The 26,731-nt window shown below is 42.7% G+C and overlaps 1 protein-coding gene across 1 annotated transcript in view; it reads right to left on the bottom strand.

The window, feature by feature from the left end:
- Positions 1-26,731, bottom strand: part of Impg1 (interphotoreceptor matrix proteoglycan 1) — a 129,859-nt gene that overhangs the window by 6,618 nt on the left and 96,510 nt on the right. The window contains exons 13-15 of the mRNA XM_050124539.1: positions 26,266-26,485; positions 8,798-8,993; positions 1,527-1,593 (exon numbers count right to left, since the gene is read on the bottom strand). Coding sequence (XP_049980496.1) covers positions 1,527-1,593; positions 8,798-8,993; positions 26,266-26,485 — 483 coding nt within the window. The remainder of the gene's footprint in view (positions 1-1,526; positions 1,594-8,797; positions 8,994-26,265; positions 26,486-26,731) is intronic.

A 26,731-nucleotide genomic window follows, 5' to 3' on the forward strand; every position in this document is an offset into this window, starting at 1 on the left:
TTTTTTTTTTTCTTTTTTTTTTTTTTTTTTTTTTTTTTTTTTTTTTTTTTTTTTTTTTTTTTTTTTTTTTTTTTTTTTTTTTTTTTTTTTTTAACCATGAAAAGTCAGTTTCTTTTATTCCCTGGGAGCCTTCATTTGACATACGGCCCTTAATGCTCTCTGGTATTTCAAGATTTAATTGGTGTTTGCTTCATCCTGGAAGAAACATGTTTTTTTCTTGACGTTAGCTCTCTTCTCAGGAGGTTGACAGTTGAATACAGTTTCCCGTAGGAAAGCAAATCTCCTCTCAAAGTAGCATCACATTTGATCAGTATCAGATCCTACAGCCTGTCGTCATTTGGTGGCGCTTATCGGAACTTGTTCTGCTTCTTTAATTTTCCTGGTTTCAAAAATTCAGATGACACTCCTCATTCCCAGTGTGCAACTGAATAAAAATTATTATTCCTCCTAGTCTTATTGCTACAGCGTCCTTGATTGCATGTCAGCTGGAAAGCACCGCAGGTGCAGGCCTGAGGAATAGGTGTTATTGATTGTCTCTAGAGTGAGCACTGGTTGCTTCCACTGATTAATATCCAAGACTTTGTATAATTTTTAAAAATAGGTAACTTGGGAATAAAAATTTCCAATATCTGTTCCCTCAGAGTTCTTTTATAAAATGAATGTTCTGTAGATTGTGTATGACCAGACTAGATCACTTTTTTAAAATAAAATGATCTTGATAAAACGGCTTGTGTTTTATAAAAGAGACAAGTTTTGAAGACTTTCTGAAGTAGCTCACGTTTCACAAATAAGGCTGCTTCTACATATTTTTCCTTTTTTTACTTTGGGTGATGGTTATTTGAAATAAAAAAAAAATGAAACCAGCGGCGGCTGTTGCATGCCATCCCAGCGCTCCAGAGGCTGAGGCAAGAGGATGAAAAGCTAAGACCGAGCTGTCCTGCATAGCTTGTTTCACAACAGAAAAGAGGAATGTAAGAATAACTTAGATGAAATTACTCAGTGACACAAATATTATTACTTTGAAAATTTTAGTTTTGCAAAACCACAGATTACTGATACATTTTTTCAAGACAAGATTGGGAATATTATAAAATACTTAGTTTATTCCTGTAATTTTCTTATTTTGTCTGCACATTCCAGTTGATGAGTGTTCTGTCTCTCTCCTTGCACCAGGAAATACCTCCTTCCACCCACATTAAATTTTGAAAGGCTACCAAATAAAGAATAGGTGCGTTATATATCTCCATTAAATTTTTTTTAAAAGGTACAGAACTGGTTTTATTTGTTTGTTTGTTGTCTGTTTGTTTGTTTATTTATTTATTTATTTAAGATTTCTGTCTCTTCCCCGCCACCACCTCCCAATTCCCTCCCCCTCCCCCAATCAAGTCCCCCTCCCTTGTCAGCCCAAAGAGCAATCAGGGTTTCCCTGCCCTGTGGGAAGTCCAAGGACCACCCACCTCCATTTTTTTTTTCTCAAAATTCAGACTACTTCAAACCAACATGTAAAAAAGAAAGTACAAGTTTACCTTGTTTTTCTTACGTAGCTTTTTGATGGTAAGTTGGTGGGCTTGATTTGTAAAGTGATCTGGTGGCCTGCAAGAGAAAGCAACAGTGTGATCCCCTGCTGTTTTGGATTTGAAATTGTAACCAGCGTAAGCAGCTAGTACGACCTTGCAGGTGCAGTCACTGGAGTGTTGCCTTACAGATGGCTTATTTTGGGGGCGCTGATCTCAGAAGGGTTGATGGAAGTTCATGAAAAAGATAGGAGGATAAATTTGTCATGCACGGGGCAGCTATTCAAGTCCAGCTCTGAATTGTGACTGCTCTAAGTACTCAGAGCATTTTGTTCACAATGCTGTTTAAGAAAGAATTGATTGTAACTACTGTATATAATTCCAGACTTTATGAGATTATGCAATTTCCACTCATAATATATATATATTTTCACTTTATATTTTTCATCATAAAATGGGGTACACTATCTGGAGGACATCTTTCTATGTAGGTTCCCTTAAAAGTAGACATTTATTTCTTCTAATCTTTTAAAATATGTATATGCTTTGCTTCATTTCTTTATTTTAATTTTTTGACAGCTTATAGCATCGTAAAACAGAGTTTTGTACCTGTCACCCTCTGTTCTCCTGTCCATGTCCCCCCCCCTTTCTGATGAAACCCCCCATGTCCCCCCCCCCTTTCTGATGAAACCCCTCCATCCCTGAGCAATGATATGTTTTCTCACCCTTGGTGAAAATCACGTTTTGATAGTTCTTTTTGAGGAGTGTGCCCAGTGTATCTGGGTATGGAAAGCAGAGAGGCTGATCTGGTCTAAACTTGTTTTGGGTGCACATTGGTAAGGCAAAATTGTGTCCTCTGGTACATCTTCAGAGACAATCTCCTTCTTTACCATCTTATGCATAATTAGGTGTGCATATGATTAAAATCAGATGTATTATGAGATGGGACATGCATAGTAGGAAAAGTAAAATTATATAACCCAATCTTTCAGTCAAGACAAGAACTATGCCCCTTAGTTGCCAGCTCTTATCTTGGATCCCATAAGAAGAGGCTCAGGCTATAGCCAGAGAGCCTTGAGTATGCTCATTCATGCAACCCATTGTCCATTTTAACAGTGTATCCCTCTAAGTCACACAGTTGCATTGCCTTCTGTAAGTCTATGTGAACGCTTATTCCCAACTGTTTTGGTAAGAGCCCAAGAACCTAGAAGCGCCTGGCCCAGACCATAAACACCAATAATGAAAACAATGATGTAAACATCTGTGCGTACAATTTTTAGTGAATAGGTACAACTTTAAAAGTAGAATGCCTGAGTCAAACTGAAATTCCTAGAGATGCTGACAAGTTTTTCTCGGACAGGGATGTTACTGAAATGCAAATTCATCTGCTGCCCTCTGCTCCATATTATCTGCACTGGGCATCATCAACCTTCCTGCCAAACTCGTGAGCAACACATAGGATCATAACAGTGCTTGGTCGTCTCTGCCCACAGCAAGACTGAGCATCCTCTGTATTCAATGGTCTTTGGATTTCTTCTGTGATCAGCACTTCTGTATCCATTGCTCATTTTATCATTAGGATGTTTGTCTTTTATTGACACTCTGAGTCACATTAAAATAGACAATAACTTGTCTATAGGCTATATTTTTCTTTATTCTTATTGTCTGTTAATTTCATTTTTGACCCCTCCTTGCCTGTCTTCCAGGGAAATATTAATGTATTCTGGGGTTGGTATCTAGTTAGCATGGCCTTTTTAGATTATAGAAATTTGTTTTGATTTATAGGGAGGGAGTCTGGGAACTAGAATTGGCTAGTCTTGAACTTACAGTGGTCCTCTGACTTGGCCTCTGAAGTGCTGCGCCACCATACCTGCTTCAAAAGTTATTAAAAACATATTTTTCCATGCTTAGATAGCTCTGCTTTTGTAAATGGGAAGCAGCTGTACTTGAGGCCTGAGGGGATTGTTCATTCCTCCCTTGTTTGTCTGTACTGGTTACTAATTGAAACTCCCTGGTGTAAAAGGATCTTTTTGGAAGTTGCCTTTGTTCTGTTATCACCCATCTAGGTGTCGCAAATATTGTTTCTTGTCAGTTTGCTATTCTACAGAGAAACCACACATTGCTGTACTTTCCCATCGTTCTTCTCTTACACGTTCTCATTTCCAAAGGAGCTTTAGAAACAGAATGTCAAGCCTATAGGAAACTGTGTTTGTGCCTCATCTTTAATGAACACAGAAGCAATAGAGTATCATCAGCTTCACTTCTATGGGTGGATACCCTGCGCCGCCTGTTCTTGGGGGGAAACTTTGTGATAGCACTTCATGGTCTCAGTAACCTCATGGGTGGTCTCTTTCAGTCTTATCCCCCAACAAGGAAGACATGCATGATCTCTTGCCATTTCTAATTCGATTACTAAAGTGTACTCTTTTTTTTACTTTTTTTTTTATTGAGAATAGGAAAAAAAAAGTTTCCGCCTCTTCCCAGCCTCCCATTTCCCTCCCCCTTCCCCCCACTCTTCTCCTCCTCCCCCCACTCCTCTCCCCCTCCCTCTCCAATCCAAAGAGCAGTCATGGTTCCCTGCCCTGTGGAAAGCCCAAGGACCTCCCCCCTCCGTCCATGTCTAGGAAGGTGAACATCCAAACTGGCTAGGCTCCCACCAAGCCGGATCATGAAGTAGGATCAGAACCCCTTGCCATTGACCTTGGCTTCTCATCAGCCCTTATTGTTCGCCATGATCAGAGAGTCCGGTTTTATCCCATGCTTTTTCAGTCACAGTCCAGCTGGCCTTGGTGAGCTCCCAATAGATCAGCCCCACTGTCTCAGTGGGTGGGTGCACCCCCCGTGGTCCTGACATCCTTGCTCGTGTTCTCCCTCCATCTGCTCCTCATTGGGACCTTGGGAGCTCAGTCCAGTGCTCCAGTGTGGGTCTCTGTCTCTATCTCCATCCATCACCAGATGAAGGTTCTATGGTGATATGAAAGATATTCATCAGTATTGCTATAGGATAGGGTCATTTCGGGTTCCCTATCCTCAGGTTCCCAAGGGACTAACTGGGTACTCTTAACCATGATCTGACCCCAGGACATTGCTTCTTAGTCAAGTTCAGGTACTTATTTTAAAAGTGTTGCTGTTCCTAATGGAACAGGGTGAGGATTATTAAAGAAATCTCTCTAGTTTTTTGCAGATGGAGTTCTGGGCATTAGATGGCCGTGTGCCCTGGTAACCCTGGTAGCCACTTGAGTGAGCAAGGGGGGGGGTGAGGGAACCAGAACCACCTGCTAGCCACCTCACACATTGATAGCCAGCATTTAGTTGTGTACCTGGAGGCTGTGGTTGAGAAAGGCTGGCTGTGTTCCCGAAAGTGGCCTGTGACTGGCCCATACAGAAGCCCTTGAGAGCAGAGGTTGCTTCACAGAGCTTTTCTGGGTATCACTAGATACCCTTGTATGTCCTGATTTCTCCTAAACATACATTGATATCTGATCACATTTTAGTCCCTTCTCATGCCCACTGAAGAACTTCCTGATGCATTCTGATTCAGGTAGAAATCACATTATAACACTTACAAAGAATGGACTACTGTAATCATTAAAAATGATACTATAGAAAATACCTTATGACAGGAGGAAACACTTGGGGTTAAAAACCAAGCCGATTAAATCATACATTAAACCCCACACACTAATAGTGAGACACTTCAACACTGCACTCTCACCACTAGACAGGTCAGTCAGAGAGGAAATTAACAGAGAAATAAGGGTACTAACAGATTTTACGATTCAAAGGGACTTAACAGACATCTATAGAACATTCCATCCAAACATAAAAGAATATACCCTCTTCTCAGCATCTCATGGAACCTTCTCAAAAATTGACCACATACTAGGTAACAAAGCAAACCTCAACAAAAATTGGAATAACCCCATGTATCTTATCAGATCATCATGGCTTAAAATTAGAATTCAACAGCAACCCTAATTTCAGAAAGACCACAAATACATGGAAATTAAACAATGCTCACCTGAATCATCAATGGGTCAAGGGAGAAATAAAGAAAGACTCATAACCATGATATTTAAAAGCTTCCTAAAATTCAATAAAAATGACCATACAATATACTGAAATTTATGGGACACAATGAAAACAGTGTTAAGAGGAAAGTTTATAACACTAAATATCTACATAAAGAAGCTGGAAAAATCCTACACTAGTGAGTTAACAGAACACCTGAAAACTCTAGAACAAAAAGAAGCAAACTTGCCCAGGAGGACTAGATGGCAGGAAACAATCAAATTGAGAGCTGAAATTAACAAAATTGAAACAAAGAAAATAATACAAAGAATCAATGAGACAAAGAATTGGTTCTTTGAGAAAATCAACAAAATATACAAGCCTTTGATGTAGGAGGGTCATCTGTCTATGTGCTACTTCCATTGGTCAATAAAGAAACTGCCTTGGCCTTTTGATAGGTCAGCCCTTAGGTGGGTGGAATAGACAGAACAGAATTCTGGGAGGAAGAAAGCAAAGTCAGGCAGATGCCATGCTTCTCCTACCCAAGACAGTTGATGGTTAGACTCATGCTGGTAAGCCACAGTCAAGTGGCAATATACATTAATAGAAATGGGTTAATCAAGATGTGAGAGTTAGCCAGTAAGAGGCTAGAGTTAATGGGCCAGGCAGTGTTTAAATGAATACAATTTGTGTGTTGTTATTTCAGGTGTAAAGCTAGCTATGCTGGAGCCAGGCGGGAAGAAAAGCAGGCCTGCTCGCCTCATCACTACAAGACTTTGTCCAAACTAACCAAAAGGCAGAGAGAGAATATCCAAATTAACAAAATCAGAAATGAAAAGGGGGACATAACAACAGACAAGGAGGAAATCCAGAGAATCATCAGGTCATATTTCAAAAGATGTGCTCTACAAAATTGGAAAACCTAAGGGAACTGCACAGTTCTCTGGATAAATATCACTTACCAAAATTAAATCAAGACCAGATAAGCAAATTAAATAGACCTATAACTGCTAAAGAAATAGAAATAGTCATCAAAAGTCTTTCAACCATAACATCCCCAGGGCCAGATGGTTTCAGCGCAGAATTCTACAAGATTTTCAAAGAAGAACTAATCCCAAATACTCCTTAAGTTGTTCCACGCAATAGAAACAGAAGGAATATTGCCAAACTCTTTTTATGAGGCTACAATTACCCTGATACCCAAATCACATAAAGACACTACTAAGAAAGAGAATAACAGGTCAATCTCACTCATGAACATTGATGCAAAAATACTCAATAAAATACTGGCAAAGGGAATCTAAGAACACATCAGAAAAATCATCCACTATGATCAAGTCACCTTTATCCCAGAGATGAAGGGATGGCCCAACACAAGAAAATCAGTCAATGTAAACATAAAAACAAACTGGAAACAACTAAACAAACACACGATCACATTAGATGCTTTAAAAGCTTTGGACAAAATACACATCCCTTCATGATAAAGGTCTTGGAGAAAGCAGGAATACAAGGAACATACCTAAACATGATAAAGACAATATGCAGCAAGCCAACAGCCAACGTCAAACTAAATGGAGAGAAATTCAAAGCGACCCCACTGAAATCAGAAACAAGACAAGGTTGTCCACTCTCTCCATATCTATTTGATATATATAGTACTTGATGTTCTTGCTAGGTCAATGAGACAACAAAAGGAGTTCAAGGGGCTACAAATTGGAAAAGAAGAAGTGAAACTGTCACTTATTTGGTGATGATATGGTAGTTTACATAAGTGACCCCCAAAATTTTACCAAAGAACTTCCCCAACTCATAAACACCTTCAGTAATGTAGCAGGATACAAGATTAACTAAAAAAAAAAAGCCCTCCTTTACACAGATGATAAATGGGCTGAGAAAGAAATTAGAGAAGTATCTGTTGTAGGAGGCTACTCGTTTGTTTCCAGCTACTCAGCCCTGAAATAATCATACAGAAACCATATTAGTTGCAATACTGTTTGGCCAATAGCTTAAGAATATTTCTGGCTAACTCATATCTTAAATTAATCAATCTCCATTAATCTGTGTATTGCCACAAGGTTGTGGCTTACTGGGTAAAGTTCTGGCATCTGTCTCTGGTGGGGCTACATGGCTTCTCTCTGACTCCACCTTCTTTCTTCCAGCATTCAGTTTAGATTTCTCTGCCTAACTCTACTCTGACCTATCAGGCCAAGCCATTTTCTTTACTAACCAATGGTATTCACAGCATACAAAGGGGAACCCCACATCCTTCACAATAGCTACAAATAGCATAAAATATCTTGGAGTAACTGTAACCAAACAAGTGGAAGAACTATGAAAACTGTAAATCTTTGAAGAAAGAAATTAAAGAAGACACCAGAAAATGAAAAGATATCTCATGCTCTTGGGTAGGTAGAATTAACAGTAAAAATGGCAATCTTACCAAAACCAATCTACAGATTCACTACACTGCTCATCACAATCCCAGAGAAATTCTTCAAAGACCTTGAAAGAACAATAATCAACTTCATATGGAAAAACAAGTCAATCTGGTTCCATGTTTTGTTAAAAAAATTCTTAAAATAATTCAACATAAATATGGACACCAAGAGAGAACACATGATGTGATGAGTGGTGCTGTACCCTGACTTCTAACTTTGTAGGTTGATTAGATTTATTAGGATAGACTAATGTTGTTGCACGTGTACTCACTCTCCCTCACCTCTCTCTCTCTCTCTCTCTCTCTCTCTCTCTCTCTCTCTCTCTCTCACACACACACACACACACATGCACGTGCACACACACATGCACACATGCGTGTTAAAGGCAGTAAGACAGCTCAGGTCTTTCTTGTTTCCCTGTACAGGGCTCAAGTGTGACACTTGAAACGCAGCCCCAACTGTTCTTGTCCCTGCCCCACCTCTGAGTCAGAAGCAGGACAGAGAAAGGTGAGAGAAGTATGTTTCTGATTTTCTCCTTCACCTACAAGAATGTCTCTTCTCTCTCACTAACAGCACACACAGCCCTGCAATAGTATCATTTGGCCTTCTTAGGTGCAATGTATTTACATTTATAATGAGGACACATGGAGGAAGCTCTTCACAAGTAGGATCCCTGTTTTGTTCTACACATAAATAATCTACCTCCAAATATCCAAAAGAAAACCTGTGATTGGTGGCCTAGAGGAGCACATGAATTTATCCACACGGTAGCTTTCTCATACTCTGAGCAATGGATTCTTCGTGGGTCTGTGGTCTACTTGCTTGACGTACCTGCAAGGAGCTGCCTGTCCTTGGCTGACCTCGCAAGCCTTTCCAGGGGGACAGAGATTCAGGTCTTGGTAGTCCAGGGTCCCTCGGCTCTCATGGCTCTGTCTGCAGCGACACTCTGCTTCCTGTGTCCACTCATTCTTTACACACCGGGCAAATTTGCCGCAGTCCAGGAATCTGCAGGGATCCGCTTGATCAGCTGCCAGAGACAGGGCAGATTTTGGTAAATGCATGGATATCTAAGCATGGCTAGCTACTTAGTTAAAGGTGAGAGACCAGTTGTATTTACCATTGCTCCATTTTGGAGTGGGCTGCACTGTAAATGGTAATTAGGCTGGAGGAAAAGGAGAAATACACTTTGTATCTTTGATAAATGAATCTAGACCAGAGTGATAATATATTTAGCTTCACTATAATTATGTGCAGACTTTGGAGCACAGCAAAGTCATCTGGAGGCCTTGTTCAGAGAGATTCCTTCAGAAGAGGAATTATAAATCGAGAATATCTTAGGATGCTTCAATCTGGGAGCACACTGGCCCTATCAGCCCGCCCTTTGCTCCTATAGACCTGACCCTGAGCCCACACCAAAACGACAAATGGTCAGAGTCCCCAAATACTGGTGACAGAGCTGCAGGCAGCCATCAGATTGCTGTTCTTTCTCCATTGAAAGGGATTTCTTTTTAATCCTATTACTGTGTCCATTATGTACACGGGCCCAGGGCAGGCAGCCATGTGTGAAACCACTCTTTCCCGAAGTCCTGGAAAATAATTTACACAGTTAATTCTATATAAGAAACCCAATTTGTAGTCCACTATGAGTTTAAAAATGAAGATGAATTTGGAGCCAAGTCAACCTCTCAGGATTGGTTTTGACCTGAAGGTTTAAAATGAGAGCCCAGGAGACGACGCAGTGAGAAAAGCACCTGCCCCGAAGCCCAGTGACCCAAGGTCAAGTCCCTGGATTCACGTGGTAGGAGGGGAGTCCTGACTCTCCTAGGTCTTCAGCTTGACCTCTACGCGTGCCACAGCGTACATGCCCCCCCCCCCCAGTATACATACATACAAATAAAATGTTACGGAAAAAAATTAAAACTAGCTTCTCTTGCATGTTTATGACTGGGAGAGATGTTCCCGTCAGAGACAGCAGGACTGGCAGAAACAGAGAGAGGAGGGGAGCAGGAAACCCAGTTGACAAGGAGGAGAGGCTTGTGAGTGGAAGGGATTAGGGTTGAGACAGAGAAGGCATTTAACATCATTTCTGAATGCCACACTAAGGTGTCTGGACTTTTTAAGAAACCATTTCCCCATTGCCTCAGTGACCTTAGGTATTTGTTTTAGGCAAGTGGAGGATCCACAGAATGCTTTTGCCCAAGGGAAGAGTATTGGCAGTGCCCTCAATGTGAATCCTGTTCCATCTTTACTGAAGGCCGGAGAGTTTGGGCTTATTTTGTTCTTTCAAAGTTGTTACATCAGGTGTGGCTATAATCAAGAGATCCTGACCTAGGGTGTGGTTAATTAATATTTTGAGTTTAGAGGTGGATTCGCTTCACCTTGATCAGAGGTCAGAGAACTTAAGCCTTTTCCTGCTTTTTTTCAAGGAGATTGGCAGGGAGTGACAACCTGCAAAGCACTTAGTCTATTCCTTAATGAAGTCTGTTGCCTCTCCTCTCCCCTTTTGGAGTGGAGTATACAAGCATGTGGAAAATAAACGTGGGTGATTTCAATATTCACTGAATTTCCCTCTCGATGCTGTTCTGTGTTTCTGTCCCTTACTTCTCCCATATCTCTGTTCCTTTTGCTAAATAATTCTAAGCCTCATGCTCCTACCCTGGAATGTGTGAACTCCGTCGAGGCTGAACCCTAACAGATGTCACCCCAATGTGTGGTTTACAACAGACTATGATCAGAAATGCACAGTAGAATATGAAGAATTAGAACTTTTATGCATGCCTTCAGAAACCCTCTGGTCTAATATTTCCCCAATGGAAACATTTATATTAACATATATTGAATCCTGCTGAGTCAGGATTCAATATACTTTATACTAAAAAGAGTCATGCTGGTGAAATAAGTTTTTTTAGAAAAGCTATATGACTATTGATGAGAATGTAAATTTGTGCAGTCATTATGCAAAACAGAATGTTGGCAGCCCCCTCCCAATTAAAAATAGAACCATCAATGACCCAGCAATACCATTACTCGTGTTTGTATGTGGTAGTTTGAGTAAGACTGGTCTCTACAGGCTTATATATTAAAATGCTTAGTCACCAGGGAAGGGAACTATTTGAAAGGATTAGAAGGAGCGGGGGTGTGGCCTTTTTGGAGTAGGTTGGCCTTGTTGGAGGAAGTGTGTCACTGGGGGTAGGTTTTGAAGTTTCAGGAAAGCCCCCACCAGGCTCAGCGTCTCTTTCTCTCTCTCTGCCTGCTGCTTATGGATCACTATGTGAAGCTCTCAGTTCCTTCTCTAGCACCATGTTTGTCTACATGCTGCCGTATTCTCTGAAATGAAAAGAGAGGACTAAGTCTCTGAAGCTGGGAGCAAGACCTCAGTTAAATGCTTTCTTTTATAAGATTTGCCTTGGTCATGGTGTCTCTTTATTACACTAAGACAGTACCCAAAGAAAATGAAGTCAGTATATTGAAGAGACATCAGCAACCGCACATTTATTGCAGCACTATTTACAGTGTGCAACCTAAGTGTTCATCAACTGATGAATAGAGCAGTAAACACACACACACTCACACACACATACTCACACACGCACATACACATTCACACATACACTCTCTCTCACATACAGATAGAATACTATTCAGATGTAAAAACAAGAAATTAGTCTGGAGAGATGGTTCAGGTCTTAAGAACAAATGCTATTTTTGCAGAGGACCTGAGGTCATTTCCCAACACCCACACTGGGTGGCTCGTCACCACCTGTAACCATAGCTCCAACAGATCTGATGTCCTCCAGGAGCCTCTGTGGGTACCTGCTCTCTGCTCTCTCTCTCTCTCTCTCTCTCTCTCTCTCTCTCTCTCTCTCTCTCTCTCTCAGTAAAAAACTAAAAAACACACAAAACCCAAGAAGTTTGTAACACATGATCAAACCTGGAGACATTATGTTAAGTAAAATAATCAGGCACGGAAAGACAAATACTGCGTCATCCAACTTACCCATGGGGCTTAAAAGATCTTGAGAGTAAAGCAATGATCGCCAGATTCTGGGAATGGTAGGTCAAAGGGAGGGGCGGGAAGAGATTGGTTCATAGGTGCTAACTTAGTCATATGAGAGGAGAAAATTCTGTCTTATGACACAGTCCTGTGACTATTTTGTCTCTCAAAATAGCTAAAAGAATATTTCTAATATTCTTGCCATAAATAATAAATGTTTAAGATAATGGGTATATTAATTGTCTCGATAAGAACTATACACACACATACACACACATACATACATACATATGCTGAAAGAGTACATTGTGTCAGTAAATATGTACAATTACTATATGTCAGCCAAAAATACAATAGGGATACAGTGGCATGCACCTGCATTCCTAGCCACTTGTGAGGTTTTACTTAAACTCAGGATTTTGAGACCAGCCTGGATAACACAGTGAGACCCCCATCTTAAAAAAAAAGCAATAAATAGAAGTTAGAACAAAAATATTCTACACAATAAATAACAGCTCCCACATTCTCTTTCATCTTGTATCACCCCTTTCTATTTTTACTTTCTACTTTCTAAACCTCGCAGGTCATTAATAGACTGTGTCTGCTGTTACTGTGACTCTTCAGTAACTAGCAATTAGTAGAACAGAAGCTGTGAAGGTGGGAGGGTTGAGAATCAGGATGCTCTAGTCTCTGGGTTCCTGCCTGACACCCCCTTGTTGTGGGAGGCTCTGAGCGAGGAAGATGAATGTGACCAACCTAGATGTTTGGATGAGAGAACACCCTTAAAACAAAACAAAACAAAACAAAACATGATTTGGGTCTCCCAGCAATGCAGGCTGCTGAAGTGTGAGGTCGTTCAGCTCTGTAGCTTTCAGACGTCATATGCAAACTAGCTTTCCCGTCTCGTGCTTCTCAAGGCTAATGTGTCACTGTTGAGGCAATAACTCGAATTCCCACTGACAACCCAGATGATTATACATCCAGGACCTGCTTTAGTAAATCACAAATGCCAGCAACTTTCCATGTATTGTGTGCTTGAGAAGGGAAGCCAGTGGGCATGGGGCGGGGTTTTGGAGGCTCTACTTCTTTCTTGGCCATAGATATTTAACTTAGAAAGTTGACCAGAAAAAGAACAGGTGCTTCCCCTCCGAGGCCAATGACCAAGGTGTGATAACCAAAGAATGTGCCGGTAAAAGAAGTGTCTCTATTTTTACCATAATTTCCTTCTGTCCTACCAGGCATAGCCTATGTATCATTAAAGTTGTAAAGGCAACATTGGGGCAATGACTTTAGCCAAATATGGGGTTCCCGAATCAGACACGAAGGGGGAATAAAACCATTTTATAAATTATCTGGTATCCTCCTCTTATTTATTCAGGACTAGTCAACAGAGAGGAAATCGCCAAGCTTAGGTTTTGTTTGCAGTATATACCTTCCTAGATACTGAGATAACACCCATTTATTTGACAAATATCAGTGAGGTCTTTCAAAACATTCAGCACTAAGAATTGGTATGGATAGTTTTCTGTCAACTTGACACATGCTAAAGTCATCTGAGAGAACCTCAAATAAGAAAATGCCCCTGGAAGACCAGGTTAGGCAGGTCTGCAGGGCATTTTCTTAGTGATTGATGGGAGAGGGCCCAGCCCATTGTGGGTGGGGCCATCCCTGGGCTGGTGGTCCTGGGTTCTACAAGAAAGTGGGCGACCAAGCCATGAGAAGTAAGCCAGTAAGCAGCACCCCTCCATGGCCTCTGCCTCTGCCTCTGCCTCAACTCCTGCCTCTAAGTTCCTGCCATGTTTGAGTTCCGGACTTTCTAGGTTCCTGCTGTGTTTGAGTTCCTGACTTCCTTCAGCGATGAACAGTGACATGAAGTGTAAATCAAACACTTTCCCCTCCCCCCATCGCTCCACCACAACTTGCTTTGGTCATGGTGTTTTCATGGTGTTTCAAGGCAGCAATAGAAACCCCAACTGGGACAATAAACAATTTTTATTTTGCTCATATAAAACACTTACATCTCAGGTAGAATTATGAAGACAGAATGTATGTTAGAGACTTTCTAGACTAACTTGGTCACTTAGCAACTGAAGACGCCGAGACTTGGTGAAGTTGGATGTTCCTGAGAGCATGCCTGTTTGTGCTTAGGTCTCTAAGTGGTTCTCAACTCTGTCACCTCGTGGACTGTGTGACACGATCCAAGGCAGATGTTGGGGTGTTTGTTCATATGGCAGATGTTGGCAATCACAGTCAATTAGTCTCCCAACAGAAGAGATTATGCACACAAGACGAATTTCAGAAGCAGTTCTCACAGCTCCTTCCGCTGCATCATCTTTAAAGCATCATCCCAAGGATAATCATACAAGTGTAGCAGCAACCTAGAATCCATTGTCTTGAGGTGTAATTTCTCGATGGCAAAATGTGTTAATAGTCTATCTTTACCCAGTGTGGATGGTTCTTCCGTGCACATATGCTAACCTCTCAACGGAGGCAGTCCAGGTGAGAGTGTCGGTAGCTATGCGTGTGCAGTGAATGTTCAGGTCCATCTAGGCACCTTGAGGGTTTGACCTAGTGTTTAACATCCCATGTGGATTCTCACCATAGGCAGAGAACACTCATGCCATTGTTTAAGAACACAGAGATCATGACCTGGAACCTCTAGCTACCTCAGGAGCAGAAGCATACATTGTCAAGACACATAACAGAATTGGCACTGTTCCAAGCACTTTTGACATCTTTATTAATACTTGCAACAACTCTCTCTCTCTCTCTCTCTCTCTCTCTCTCTCTCTCTCTCTCTCTCTCCCTCCCTATCTATCTATCTATCTATCTATCTATCTATCTATCTATCTATCTGATATTCTCCTCTCTCAATTCCCCCTATTCCCCCTTTCCCTGTGTAGTTCAGGGTTTTATAGAACTGGCAATCCCCCTGCCTGAACCTCCTGAGTGCCAGGCTTATAGGTGTGACCCATTATGCCTGGCTCTGATACCACTTTCATACTTCAGTCAGCAAGCATGTGCCAACAGCAAGATCCATCTCTATAACGTTTGGTTTTCTATATTGTTTAAGTGGCTCAAATACAGGGCTTCTGTGGCACATGCTTCAAGGCCCCATGGAGTTGAGAATGCGTGAGTGTGGAGAGGAGCCCCCTCTGCATCAGCACCTCCTCTCACTGGCTGATTCGGGCTTTTGTGAATACTTCTGTTGAAAAAAGACTCCCCAACTAAACGGCAGCTTGCCAGGCTGCCACACTCTGTCATGAGGTAGACCATTTCTCGTAGGAAGCATGAAAGCTCCATTTTCTTTTCATCTGTTTCGCATGGCAGCAATGAACACAGTTTGAATGGGTGTACTGCTGTGCAGGACCTGGAAATATTCCTATCTTCTGAGCTTGTTGGTTTAAGCATATTTTCTGTATCAGTTCCCTGGATTTGCTTACATAATGTACTTTGTATGCACTTCAAAGATCCTGAAAAGCTCCCCCAACCTGCTTGGTGAGGAAGATGCCTCCTGCCTCTTCATTATGCAGGCAAAGCCACCTGAGTGTTCTCTATTGCCTGGAACACTTTGAAGCATTTTACAGTTCATGTTTAGAAGATTAAGGATGATAGGGCTGGAGGGCAGCTATTGGTCAGCTGGTAAGAGCACTTGCCACTCTTCCAGAGATCCTGGGTTCAGTTCCCAGTACCTTGTGGCTCACAAGTATCCATTACTCCAGTTTCAAGGAGTCCCATGCCTTCTTCTGACTTCCTTGGGCACTAGGTATGCCATCTGGTACACATTCATATAATGTAAGCCAAACATTCATACATATAAGATAAATACAGCTAAAATACTTTTAAATTTTAAAAAGCACGGGATATTTGTGTCTTCATGAAGATCACAGGTCCTTAATGGTCCAAGACTCTCTTTTTTCAAGTTTCTTACTGGCCTCAAGTGAGTTCATCCATATTCTTCAGATCTTAAAATAGAGTTTTCCTGCTTCCCCTGGCCCCCGAGGATCTTTCACCACTCAGGCCTCCAGAGGGCTTCCATTGCGTCCTGCCACCTCCAGGACATCCTGTCTGCCTTATTTAGTACTGACCATCTTTCTCTTCCCAGAATTTACAAAAGCACTGCCTTGTTGTCATGACACACGCATGCTGGGTAGAAAGCAAGGCTTCGTCTTTTGGGCCAGATTCAGGGTGAGATTTCAGCTGGAAAAAAGTCAGCCTTAGTAGTCCATTACTCTCATCTCTGGGGAAATAGACAAAACAGGAGGGGGAGCTTAGTGGGGGATGGGAGAGAGAGGTCAATATAGAAAAAAGGGAGGAAGAGAAATAACAGTAAGGACTTCCTTCATGTAAGTCTGTATGTATACATATAGAGTTTAAAAAAAAGTCCTTCTTCTCGGGCTTACTTCCCCAAAGAGCCTTAGACTATCTAACAAAACCACACATACCAAGCATGAGGAATCCTTTTTCTAGTTGTTGGCCAAGCGAGTTCAAGAGACTCCTCAAACAGCATGGGCTATTGCTGTTGCTCTTGGTCGCCTCCCAGAAGTTGAAGGTAGTCTCTATTGCTGAAGACACCACAGTCTTTGGACATGGAATTTGGAGGATCTAAGCTGGATCTGCTCTGCAAACCTCCTCCCTGAGGACTCTCATAGCCCTCGAAGGTTCTGTCTAAGCTCCTCTGGGAAAGAACCATCTGGGCACCTATGAACCACAACAACCAGCACGGCAGGATACCCGAAAGGGTGAAAGACAATGGCGTACATATCTTGGTGATGACCAATAGCTCTCTGATTGGACTCAAAGTCTGCTTACAGAAGGGAAACTGTGCTTGTACTTGACACCTAGTGAACTACACATGGCTAGAGGAGGCTGTGGGTCTTAGAGGCGATCCTATTACTACCACTTTTCTACATCAATATAACTCCTAAATGCATTCAAAATACTTATCTTTATGTACACAGATATGTGTATGGAGATACACTTATTTGCTGGGCGGTGGTGGCGCATGCCTTTAATGCCAGCATTTAGGAGGCAGAGGTAGTCTGGTCTACAGAGTGAGTTCAAAGACAGCCAGTGCTATTACACAGAGAAACCCATTTTGAAACACCAAAAGAAAAAAAAGATACACTTATTTTGGCTCTCACCCCTCATCAAAGAAACACTCCTTTTTGCAGCCGATGGAGATCATTACAAAAGTCCACAAGCAGTCAAAAGAGAACAACCAATTGTCGTGTGTCAGCCTTAACGGACACATCTATGACACCATTCTGCACCCAAGGCCGTTATTTTAAAAGGGAACAAGTGGGTACATGGATAGAGATGGAGAGATGGGGGGAGGAGAGGTATGGGGAAATGATGTAAATTGTATTTTGATTTAAAAAATTAAAAACAATAACAAGAAAAACATATAGAAAGAAAGAAAAGAAGGAAGAGACAAAGAGAAGAAGAAAAAAAGCAAGAAAAAGGAAGGAAGGAAGGAAGGAAGGAAGGAAGGAAGGAAGGAAGGAAGGAAGGGAAGAAACCAGGTTTCTCTTGCATTGGCTTGGTTCATTTTTCTCCCTTCAAAGCCATAAAATACAGTGCTCACTAGATGGCGCTCAAAAGCAAAAGAAGTAAAGAAGTAATGAAATGGACGCGACCAAAGTGATTTTTCTCTTTTTAAAACCAGCTCTGCGCGTTGGGGAGCGGTGGAGAGACGCGGAGACTCCAGGAGCGCGTGGGGTGTCATACCGGCTCCAGAGATGCTTATGGGGCTATCGCTGCTCCGGGATTTCCGTGGACACCTGACTCGGGGATGCAGCACACACTCCCTGGGCCGTCTGTTCCTTTTTCTGGATCCCTTGCAGCGTGACCTCCCCAGCCTGGGTTTGAGAGAGCAAGTTGAGACCCAGAGCTTGGAGCCACCTCCAAACTGCAGTCGGCACCACCGCGGCCCTCAATACTTTTGGGATGAACGAAGATAATAATTGTCTTTCAAATCAGAATAAAACCAATAAACCCAGGCCGGGTGATATTCAACTCCAGATCCATGAATTTTTACATGTAATTCTAAAAGCCCTTATTAATTAGTGTTAATATTCATCAAGTCTAAAGGAAATCCTAACGGATTCTCTGTATTCTGTCCCCTTGTCAAAGCTCGGGGCTCAGTGGCTAGTACAGCAGATAAATCTCTCCAGCTAAGGTCTGAGATGCGGTGGTGGTGTTCCTACCTCTTGTTACAGGTCCAACTTGAGGACACTATAGGGTAGTCTGTGCCTTCGGAGGGCAGAATCCTGTTCAGCCTCTCTGGGTTGCAGTGAGAGACCAAGAATTAGCAGAGGGTGGGAGAGCCTATTTTTAGGCCTGACTGACCTTGGGGGATGGGAAAAGGAATGTCTTGATGTTCACGAGACGGTTGGTGTGTGGAATGGGCGGCACAGATTGAAACTGAAGTGGGCTCCGATATATCTGGCAGAGCAGACAGTGCGGAAGGTCCAACAGGAAAGAGTTCAGTGGAAAATTATCTCAGGAGGCAAGGGACCCTATGCGTGATCCCAGGAAACAGGGTCAAGCGCACAGGAGGCAAGTCCTTTCATAGTAGGGCTCACTAGGTTGTGAATTGGGTTCCTGAAAGTAAACAAATTTTGTTTTCATCCTAAACTTCTGGCACAATGCTATAGGGAATTGCATTCGGAGAAGTGTGGGCTTTACTAGAGTTCACGGAGGATTAGGCTGCAGCGTGGTCAGTAGACGACTTCCCATGAGTCCATTCTGGAGAGTAGGCTACAGACAAAGGGTGCACACGGACTGTCTTTAAATTCCAGCCACTACGCAATTGGGTCATTTTGTGACAGGCTCTTATTATTTTTCCCCCACACAATTTCTCCAACAATAATAAAGGAGTAGAGGGATTATGCCTACCCTGTGTATTAAGATTAAAAAAATAGTGCCAATTAGTACTTGCGATTAGTATGGGTTTTATTGTCTTTGTTGTGTTGAGTGACACCTACCTCCTTCTCAGTGGTGACTACTGAGCAGGAATCTGGCAAGCAGTGCATTTTACTGGGAGCGGGAGTTTGTTGATCCACAGTTTAGCTGAAAGCATCTTGGATGGCAGCCTGTAATTAATTCCGACATTTGCCATTTGCCAGCCTCGAGGTCTGCCTGGATGTGAGGAGCCTTCTTAGAAATTCAAGCGGGGGAGGGGGGGGGAGTTGTATGTGATTTCTGCCTTCCTGAGATCTTCAACTGGCACAATCAATTGGTATAAAAGCCCTACATGCTTCTGAGGAATTTTCATAGCTGCCGAAATAAAAGGCGACTCTCTTTGCTGGAGATGCTGGCAGAATACAGAGCAATCTGTGATTTATTCTGTTTTTCAGTTTATAAATCACAGATACTTTTATGAATCACAGACCCATTTATTTGGGAAGTTTTCAGACGGGAATAGCAAGGCCACACACAGTCACAGTAGTGTTAGTTATGAATTTAGTCTAACGGAGTGCCTCTTTTTCAGAGAGCATGGACTGATTTGAATATGGAGTACCAGGCCGGCGAGTAGCATGTGGGAATCTTCAGGCTGCTGTTGTCTCACTCCATTTAGGTTGGTCTCAAACCCACTCTGGGAAGGTGGGGAGGTCACTCACTTCAGAGGGAAAGAGTAGACGAACCCCGTGGATGATGTTGATGCTCCCCTTTCCCCCCAACCTTACCAAAGTCGGACCTCTGACACGGCTAAACCATTAGCCTGCTTTTGGCTCAAGTGTTTGAATGACCACTGACCTGTCTCCTTACATGCCACCAACAGCATCCCCTCGCTTCCTTCGGGCCTCCCTCCCGTTCTCCTTCGTGTGGTGCTGCATTTGAGGCAGGGGCTGTACCTCCTGCTCTTTCTTTGCTTGCGATCTGATTGCCCCATCGCAGTTTCTCACTGCTCATTGCTAGTTTTCTTTTCCTCTCAGGGCACTCCTTGCCCTGGTTCAGCTTTACCTGTTTGCTGGCACTGCTTCCCACGTGTGCACTGCCAGGCTGAGCCTCTTTCCTGACCCCTAGAGGACGGCTTTGGCTTTCCCTAGGGAGCGGTAGGTTCACCTAATTCCCATTTCCTTAGCACTGGAAAACACTCACTCACCATTTTTTTTTTAAACTTTGCTTCCTTAATCCCAAGGGATCTTATTAGTTTTGTATTTCTTTTTGTATTTAAGTTTAAAAAAACTTACCGTAGGCACTGCTCTTTGTAGCTATGTATTTTTGTTAAATACTTTTCAAAAATGTAGCATTTTGCGAACAGAGAGGCTGCCTTTAGCATACTCAGAGGACTGTTTGGTACTTCACAGACATTTTGAGTGTTCCAAAATGTATTAAAGTTTAACTTTAAAAGACTTTATATACAGGGAGAGTCTGGGCAAGAAAAAAAAGATACAATACCAACATGGATTCAGGCCGATCTGACAGGGCTCTGATGTTACCTGGTTTCTTCACTTTCTGTTCCTTCTAGCCAGAGTCCCCCTTTCTCTCTCCTCTGTACCACAGCTGCCACGATACTGGAGTAGCAGTAGTACCGCAAGTCTACCAGACATGTCTGCACTTTCCTCCCGTCCGTCTGAAATAGTCCCTCCGTCCCTCCTTTGTGTGGATTGCTCACATCGTAGAACCCAGCTCTTTTCTGTATTGTGACTATTGATTACACTCTGTTTCCTTAACCTCTGTAGAGTCAGGGTTCTCTCTGTCTCTGTCCTTCATTTTTCTTTGTCCTTCTGCACTGTTAACATCCAGATTACGGTTCCTACCAGTTTCTAGTAAACCTTTTTGTATTTGTTTCTGTGTCTCTTGGTAGGTAGTTGGCTCTTTGATGGAAGAGATGGAGTTAATTCCCCTTTAGATCTTGGTCTCCATAAGAGCGTCTAGCTCCTGGCAGACAACTTGCAGTTGTTTCTGAGTGTGTGGACGGACAGGAACCCCTGTCATGGTTACAGTAGCATTTACTTACTTTTCCGTAATAGGCAAGAAAAGGGCCGGAGGGAGTAAGAGGTTGCATAACTGCTGATGGGTTTGGAAAAGTTACTCAATGTTTGGGAATGGAGAGAAGAAGTGGCAACCCGACCTTCAGGACTGTGTTAGAAGCCGGGCAGAGCTGCCAGGCCCCACCCTGTTAGCTGTCTGCCTTTGTACAGCCTGCAAGGCAGGGATGTTTAGTTCTTTAAACATTTCTAAATGGTTAGATTCTAAATAGTTACGTAAGTACTTACATAATACTTTCAGTTTTTCCTTTTGGCTTGCAAAGCTGAAAATGTTTATTCTCTGGCTCCTGGAGACAAACTTTGCTAGTGTGTGGAAGACAGTTACTTTATTTGACTCACTATTTACTATTGATTATGGCCCAGACATTTTACAGCTCTGTAAAGTTAGAAGTTAACACATCGAGGACCATAAAGCGACAGCGGTTCACTTTCTGGTTTATAGTTACAGTCTTATTTTCACATTCTCTTTTGTTCCCTGGCTGTAGAAAATCTGTTTCAATAGCCTCTCCCCACAAGCCTTGCCAGCCTAATGACTCTCTCCGAAGTTAAATGAAACTTTAGCGCATGCTCCCTTTCTCTTTGTATGGCAATTATGGCTTTTATGTTTTGAGGGAGACTCTTGGTGCAGGTGGGAGAGGCAGGGTAGGTCAGGTGGTTTTGGAAGCCAGGAGAAACCTTAGCAGGGTGGGAAAGCCTGGCTGTATATAGAACTGGCTTATATATGACTTTTCTCAACAAGATAGTGGAGGGAGGGGAAAGGGGATAGAAATTCAGAAACTCAGTGTTGTTACAGTGTCTGGCTGCCTTGCCTGGGAACAGCTTAGACTCACAGGATGCCTTTTCCACTTCCCAGTGAATGCTCAGATGATCAAGAATAGAAGCAGAGGGGTCTCCTTTATTTGCCAAAAGGGACCTGGAATCATTAGGGCCTTTGCTTGTCAGTGCTTGCAGGCCTTTCTCCCTTCAAGCTCCTGGACCGACACTCTTGCATGTCAGCTGGCCTTGTCTACCTGAACAGACCATACGAGCAGTCCAGCCAGGTGAGTGGGAATCTAAGCCCCATTTACACTTGTCTTCATTCAGGAGCATTGTCTGTGAGATAGCCGCAGCTGGGTGTGAGAGGAGGATACTATGATTTGCTCGCCTGTCAGTCACCAGGACAGCTTCTGCTCAAATACATCACTGAAAGGCGCAAACCTGGCTTAGCCAGTCATTCTGTAAAACTAGGGGCAAAGAGCTGTCATACTGCTAGATGAGAAAGAAAGTGATTGACGAATTCCACTGCACGCTTTCTCTACTCTTTCAAAAATGTAGACATTTATTTCTTAATAGAAACGGGAGGGGGAATATAACATTGCCTCTGGCTTCTGTCTGCAGCACAACAAATTATAATAAAACTATTTGTTTATTTCCCCAAACTAAAACTGTACAGGAGGCTACTGATAAGATGCTTTACTTACAATAGAATTGGACTTTTTTTTTAAAAAAAAGAACAATGTTTTAGTCTTCATGTTTTATGTTTTTATAGGACATACAAATTCATGAAATTAAAAAATTAATGTTGAGTTTTGGGTTTTTTTTGAGAACTATTTCTGTGTTCTATATTGAAACTAAGCCGCAAATGGGAAGGAGGGGAGGGTCACATGTGAATGAGGGTGGTCTTTGTGTGTCTGTCGAAGTGTGGACCTAGTTGCCACTTGCTTTTAAAAGGCTCTTTCCTAACATCCACCACCTCCAGTGACAGTCTGTCCTCCTGTGTCATTGCAGTGTGGGCCTCCCCAGCCCTGGCCCTCGCTGTTTCTAGCTGCTCAGGCACGGCTATCAGCCCACTCATTGGCCAGTTTATCAATGTAGAGGCTTCAGAGGTCTAACCTACCTTTCCTCCTGCTCAGGTGGCCGGGTCTCAATGAGCAGAGATTTAAAAGGAATCATAGTACTCTTTGTCTGGCACCAAGCCAAGCCCATAGACCCTTGCTTGAAGTCTGCTACATAAGACAATGGCCATTAAAAGGTATGTTTGAACTCAAAAGGCCTATTTTTGATGCCAACATAGTTTAAAGATGTCCTTTCTCTACAGTTCCTTTGGGCAGGGACTGTCAAACTTGGACAGGACATGGATGCTCACTAGTTCAGAGATGGTGTTCAAGGTCTGGTGAGCCACTCAAATGCAGGCTTGCTGGTTCCCTCCGTGAATCTGCTCTTTGCCTGTGACGAGATTGTTGAGGATCCACAGCTATGAGCAAGGCAGTCCACTGGCTCAGGCAGGGCTGGTCCCCCAAGACTGCTCCTGTCTTTATCCATCTGCATTATCCTTGATGAGAAGGAAAACTTTTAAGTGTAGTTTGGAGCCGTGGCTTTAGCCTGTACACAGCACAGGGAAACTAGACTCTCTTGTTAGTTGAGGAGTGTATATAATTTTTGATTTATGTAGAAGGAACCATTCTCATTTTTAAAACTTTTATGAAGCCATCTCTAATGTCCTGATCTTCCTGCTCTCAGCTCTTCTGTCTGGAGCATTGCTAATGTTTTAACAGGCTCTCCATAGCCATTTCCTGCCAGACTTCTAACATTAATTAATTTTTGTCCTTTATTTGTTATTTCATTATTTTTTTCTGCATTAAAAGCAGATTTTCTATCTCTAGGTATTTAGTAAAGAACAGAATATGGAGAACTATTTTACCCCAAAGCTCAGAGTAATAAAACAGTCCAGTAACTTCTGCAAAATATCTCCCTGTGGATACCGAGTGGTCATTCACTCATTCATTCATTCATTCAGCAGTTTCATTTATGTTCATCGCTAGACACACTACATCTGCTTCTTTGGAAGTTCCTGAGCTGCTCCTAGGGTTGTGGCGAGCAGACAGACCATTCAATTGGCCCCCTCTGTTCTTCCCTTATTGAATCTCTCAAGGTGGGTATGCACCCAAGAACACTGGGAAGCTTGAGGCAATTCTATCTTAGGTATCTCAACATAAATTTGACTCTAGCAGGAATTATAGCTGATGTCAGTAGCCTCTCACTTCTACCAGCTGCCTAGAGGAAAGGCTATACCCCATACTGGTTTACAGGGTAACAACAAAAATAGCTTCAGCCCTAGTTGCTCCACTAATACCTTGCCCTGCTAGCTCTTAATCACTCTTTATGGTGCCCTGTGCAGGTCATAAATTAATAGTCAAGTCAATTATGCCAATGTTGTAATAGTAACTATTAACATTTATTTATTAGGCAACTATAATGTGTCAAACACTATGCTGGAGACTAAAAATACCCTTTTTATTAATTCTTATGCCTCTTAGAATGTTCCCTCGTGTCCTCCAAACCAAACTGCCATCATCTTCATGAATTTGGTTGTGCCTGTTTGAAAAAGATGACACAGCTGGGCTTGTTGACTGTTGATGGTCCCTCGCAGAAGGAGGGATGTGAAGGGACATGGGAGCACTGTCTCCTCATTATTCAGCCATTCCTACCAATAAGTTGCATGCAATTCTTCCCTAATTTAATGTAACCTCAGATAGAGACCAACAAAGTTAGGTTGCAGAGGACTTGGGAGAGGGCTCTATCTCCGTAGCCGCAAGAGGGCCATCATTAATACTGGGGCACAGACCTTGCAGTGTGGCTGCTTCAATGATACGCATGCTCCGAGTCATGCCCTCTACCCATTTCTCTGTAAGTAAGCCTAATAAATCCAATGGTTCTCCAGAGTTAGTGTTGGTGGATGTGTATCTCAGTTTGTCACTGTGACCTTAGGTGAAGGGGTTGACATTGTCTCTCTCAGGGAAAGAATTTTAATAACATTTTACTGTGGAAATTGGGTGCTGCTATTAACACACAGGATTCACATTCAGGGTTGGGTTCCCGAGTCGATGGGCTATGTTGTGCTTCTTTCAAGCATCAGCAATGGCCCCAGCCCAGTCATAGCATGACAGTACTCGCCTCCAGTGCCTTTCTAAGGCATTTATCAAGTGATCCCTAATGTTGAAACTGTTCTCAGAGGCATAACATCCAGGCATTCCCCAGTCTTGACCTGGCCCTTCCACGGACATTTTTTTTGTACTGAGTGGGCTCCTAACTGCCTACTGACTGAGGGGTGGAGGAAGGCAGGGGCCGAGGCTCTCACCTCCCCTGTGCTCCCTAGTTTTCCTGTTACTTTTACCATCCAACTGTAAAGAACAGCCTCAGCTCTGGTTACCTTCTGTGGATAGAGGCATTCTGTCTTTCCCTGACATTTAGGTGGTCTTTGATTGCTCAGGGGATCTAGAAGGCTTCCTTAGGCAGCTCCTGTTTGGAGGTAACTACTCCCCTGCTCAGCGCCCAAGGCTGGGCTGTCTTTTTAATGATGCTGTTTACCAAGGCACTGAAGCAATTTTCGTAGGATTGCTCCAAAGCCTGCTCTGTCAAAGATAAATGTTTCCTACTGAGCTTTTTTGGCTTGCAGTTTTGCCCAAGGCCTTTTCCCTCTGTCTTCATAGTTAGTCCACAGAGAGCCAGAGAGAGCGTTAAAGATCCACTTCACTAATTCATAGCCAATTAGGAAACTTTGTTTTGAATCTGACTGGAAGGTTGCTTTGGCAGTGGGACAGAGCCCTCCTGTCCTGCGCTCTGGGGGATTAAAAACCTTCCTGCAGTTAGAGAACAATTTAGAAGTACATTGTGAAGACAGACCCCAATTCAGGCCCGGCCCATGACAGTGGCATACACTCTTTGTTGTTGGAGCAAGCATTCGCTTTCTGTTATAGAGTTTCTGGCTACTGTTTTACACACATGGGCATAGCACTAGCGTGTGCAAGTGGGAGAGAGTCATGACTTTCTTGTTTGGTTAAACTCTCCAAGTTTGAATTTTGATCTAATTTTCTCCCTCTCCTCAGGATTTGATCTAAGTTTTATCCCGAAGTTTCTTATGAAAAAGACTGTTCTGATAGTTCACTGAGGCCACAGGTTTCTGAAGCAGGAGGCCTAGGTTGCTGCAGTTTTTTAGAAAGTGCTTTGTCCTCCGGCAGAATGAAAACTAACTTGGTTTGGGGCTACATTTTAAAAAGTCTCAGTATAGCAGAAGTTTAGTATTGTGAGGAAACGAAAGCTATCAGACCGTGTGGTTGGGGGTGCCCATACGCTTTGCTTTTCTATGTAGTAACACTTGAGCCTGCAGGTTAAAGACCCTCTTTCCTTAATCACAGAGTTCTAAACACTTGTCTTGTTACTTGTAACTTCATTTCGTTTTTGTGATTTGACCAGTTGATCAGCATGCTTAAAAGCAAAATGGAGTGAACCCAAAAGTTCCCCGGGCTTTCATTGTTGACCTCACCTACCTAGTTCCACGTTGAGAGAGTTGCTGTCAATTTCCAGATCGAGTTGCTGCGCTGCAGTGGCTCGGAGATCCTCCAAGACCCCACGCACCGCCTGGGTGAGGTTGTAGGGGACCACTTTTGCAAAGCGCACTCTGCTGTTGACAATCACACTCCCGTTCCTGAAGCTGAGGATTTCCAGGTGCTTAAACCCTGTAAGGTTGGATCGCAGATACGGAACCAGCTGCAAAAGAACCAAAACCAAACCAAACTTGTTTATTCCTAACTCAGTCACTGCCGGTTCTGTTTATGCTCTCTCTCCATTACCTGAGGCACACAATTCCCTTCGTCATTGCTGGTTTTGTTGCTGGGTGTGAGACCAGAACACCCCAACCCTCAGTGATCTGTTTGTAGTAAATATGTCCCCATTTCCACCCTTCTGCCTGCACTGAGGTAGATGGATAGGGATTTCTTTATGCCTTGTAAAAAC

This window comes from Alexandromys fortis, unplaced genomic scaffold, assembly GCF_014885135.2.
Source record: "Alexandromys fortis isolate MF-2015 unplaced genomic scaffold, M_Fortis_MF-2015_v1.1 scaffold_22, whole genome shotgun sequence".
NCBI classification, from domain to species: Eukaryota; Metazoa; Chordata; class Mammalia; order Rodentia; family Cricetidae; genus Alexandromys; species Alexandromys fortis.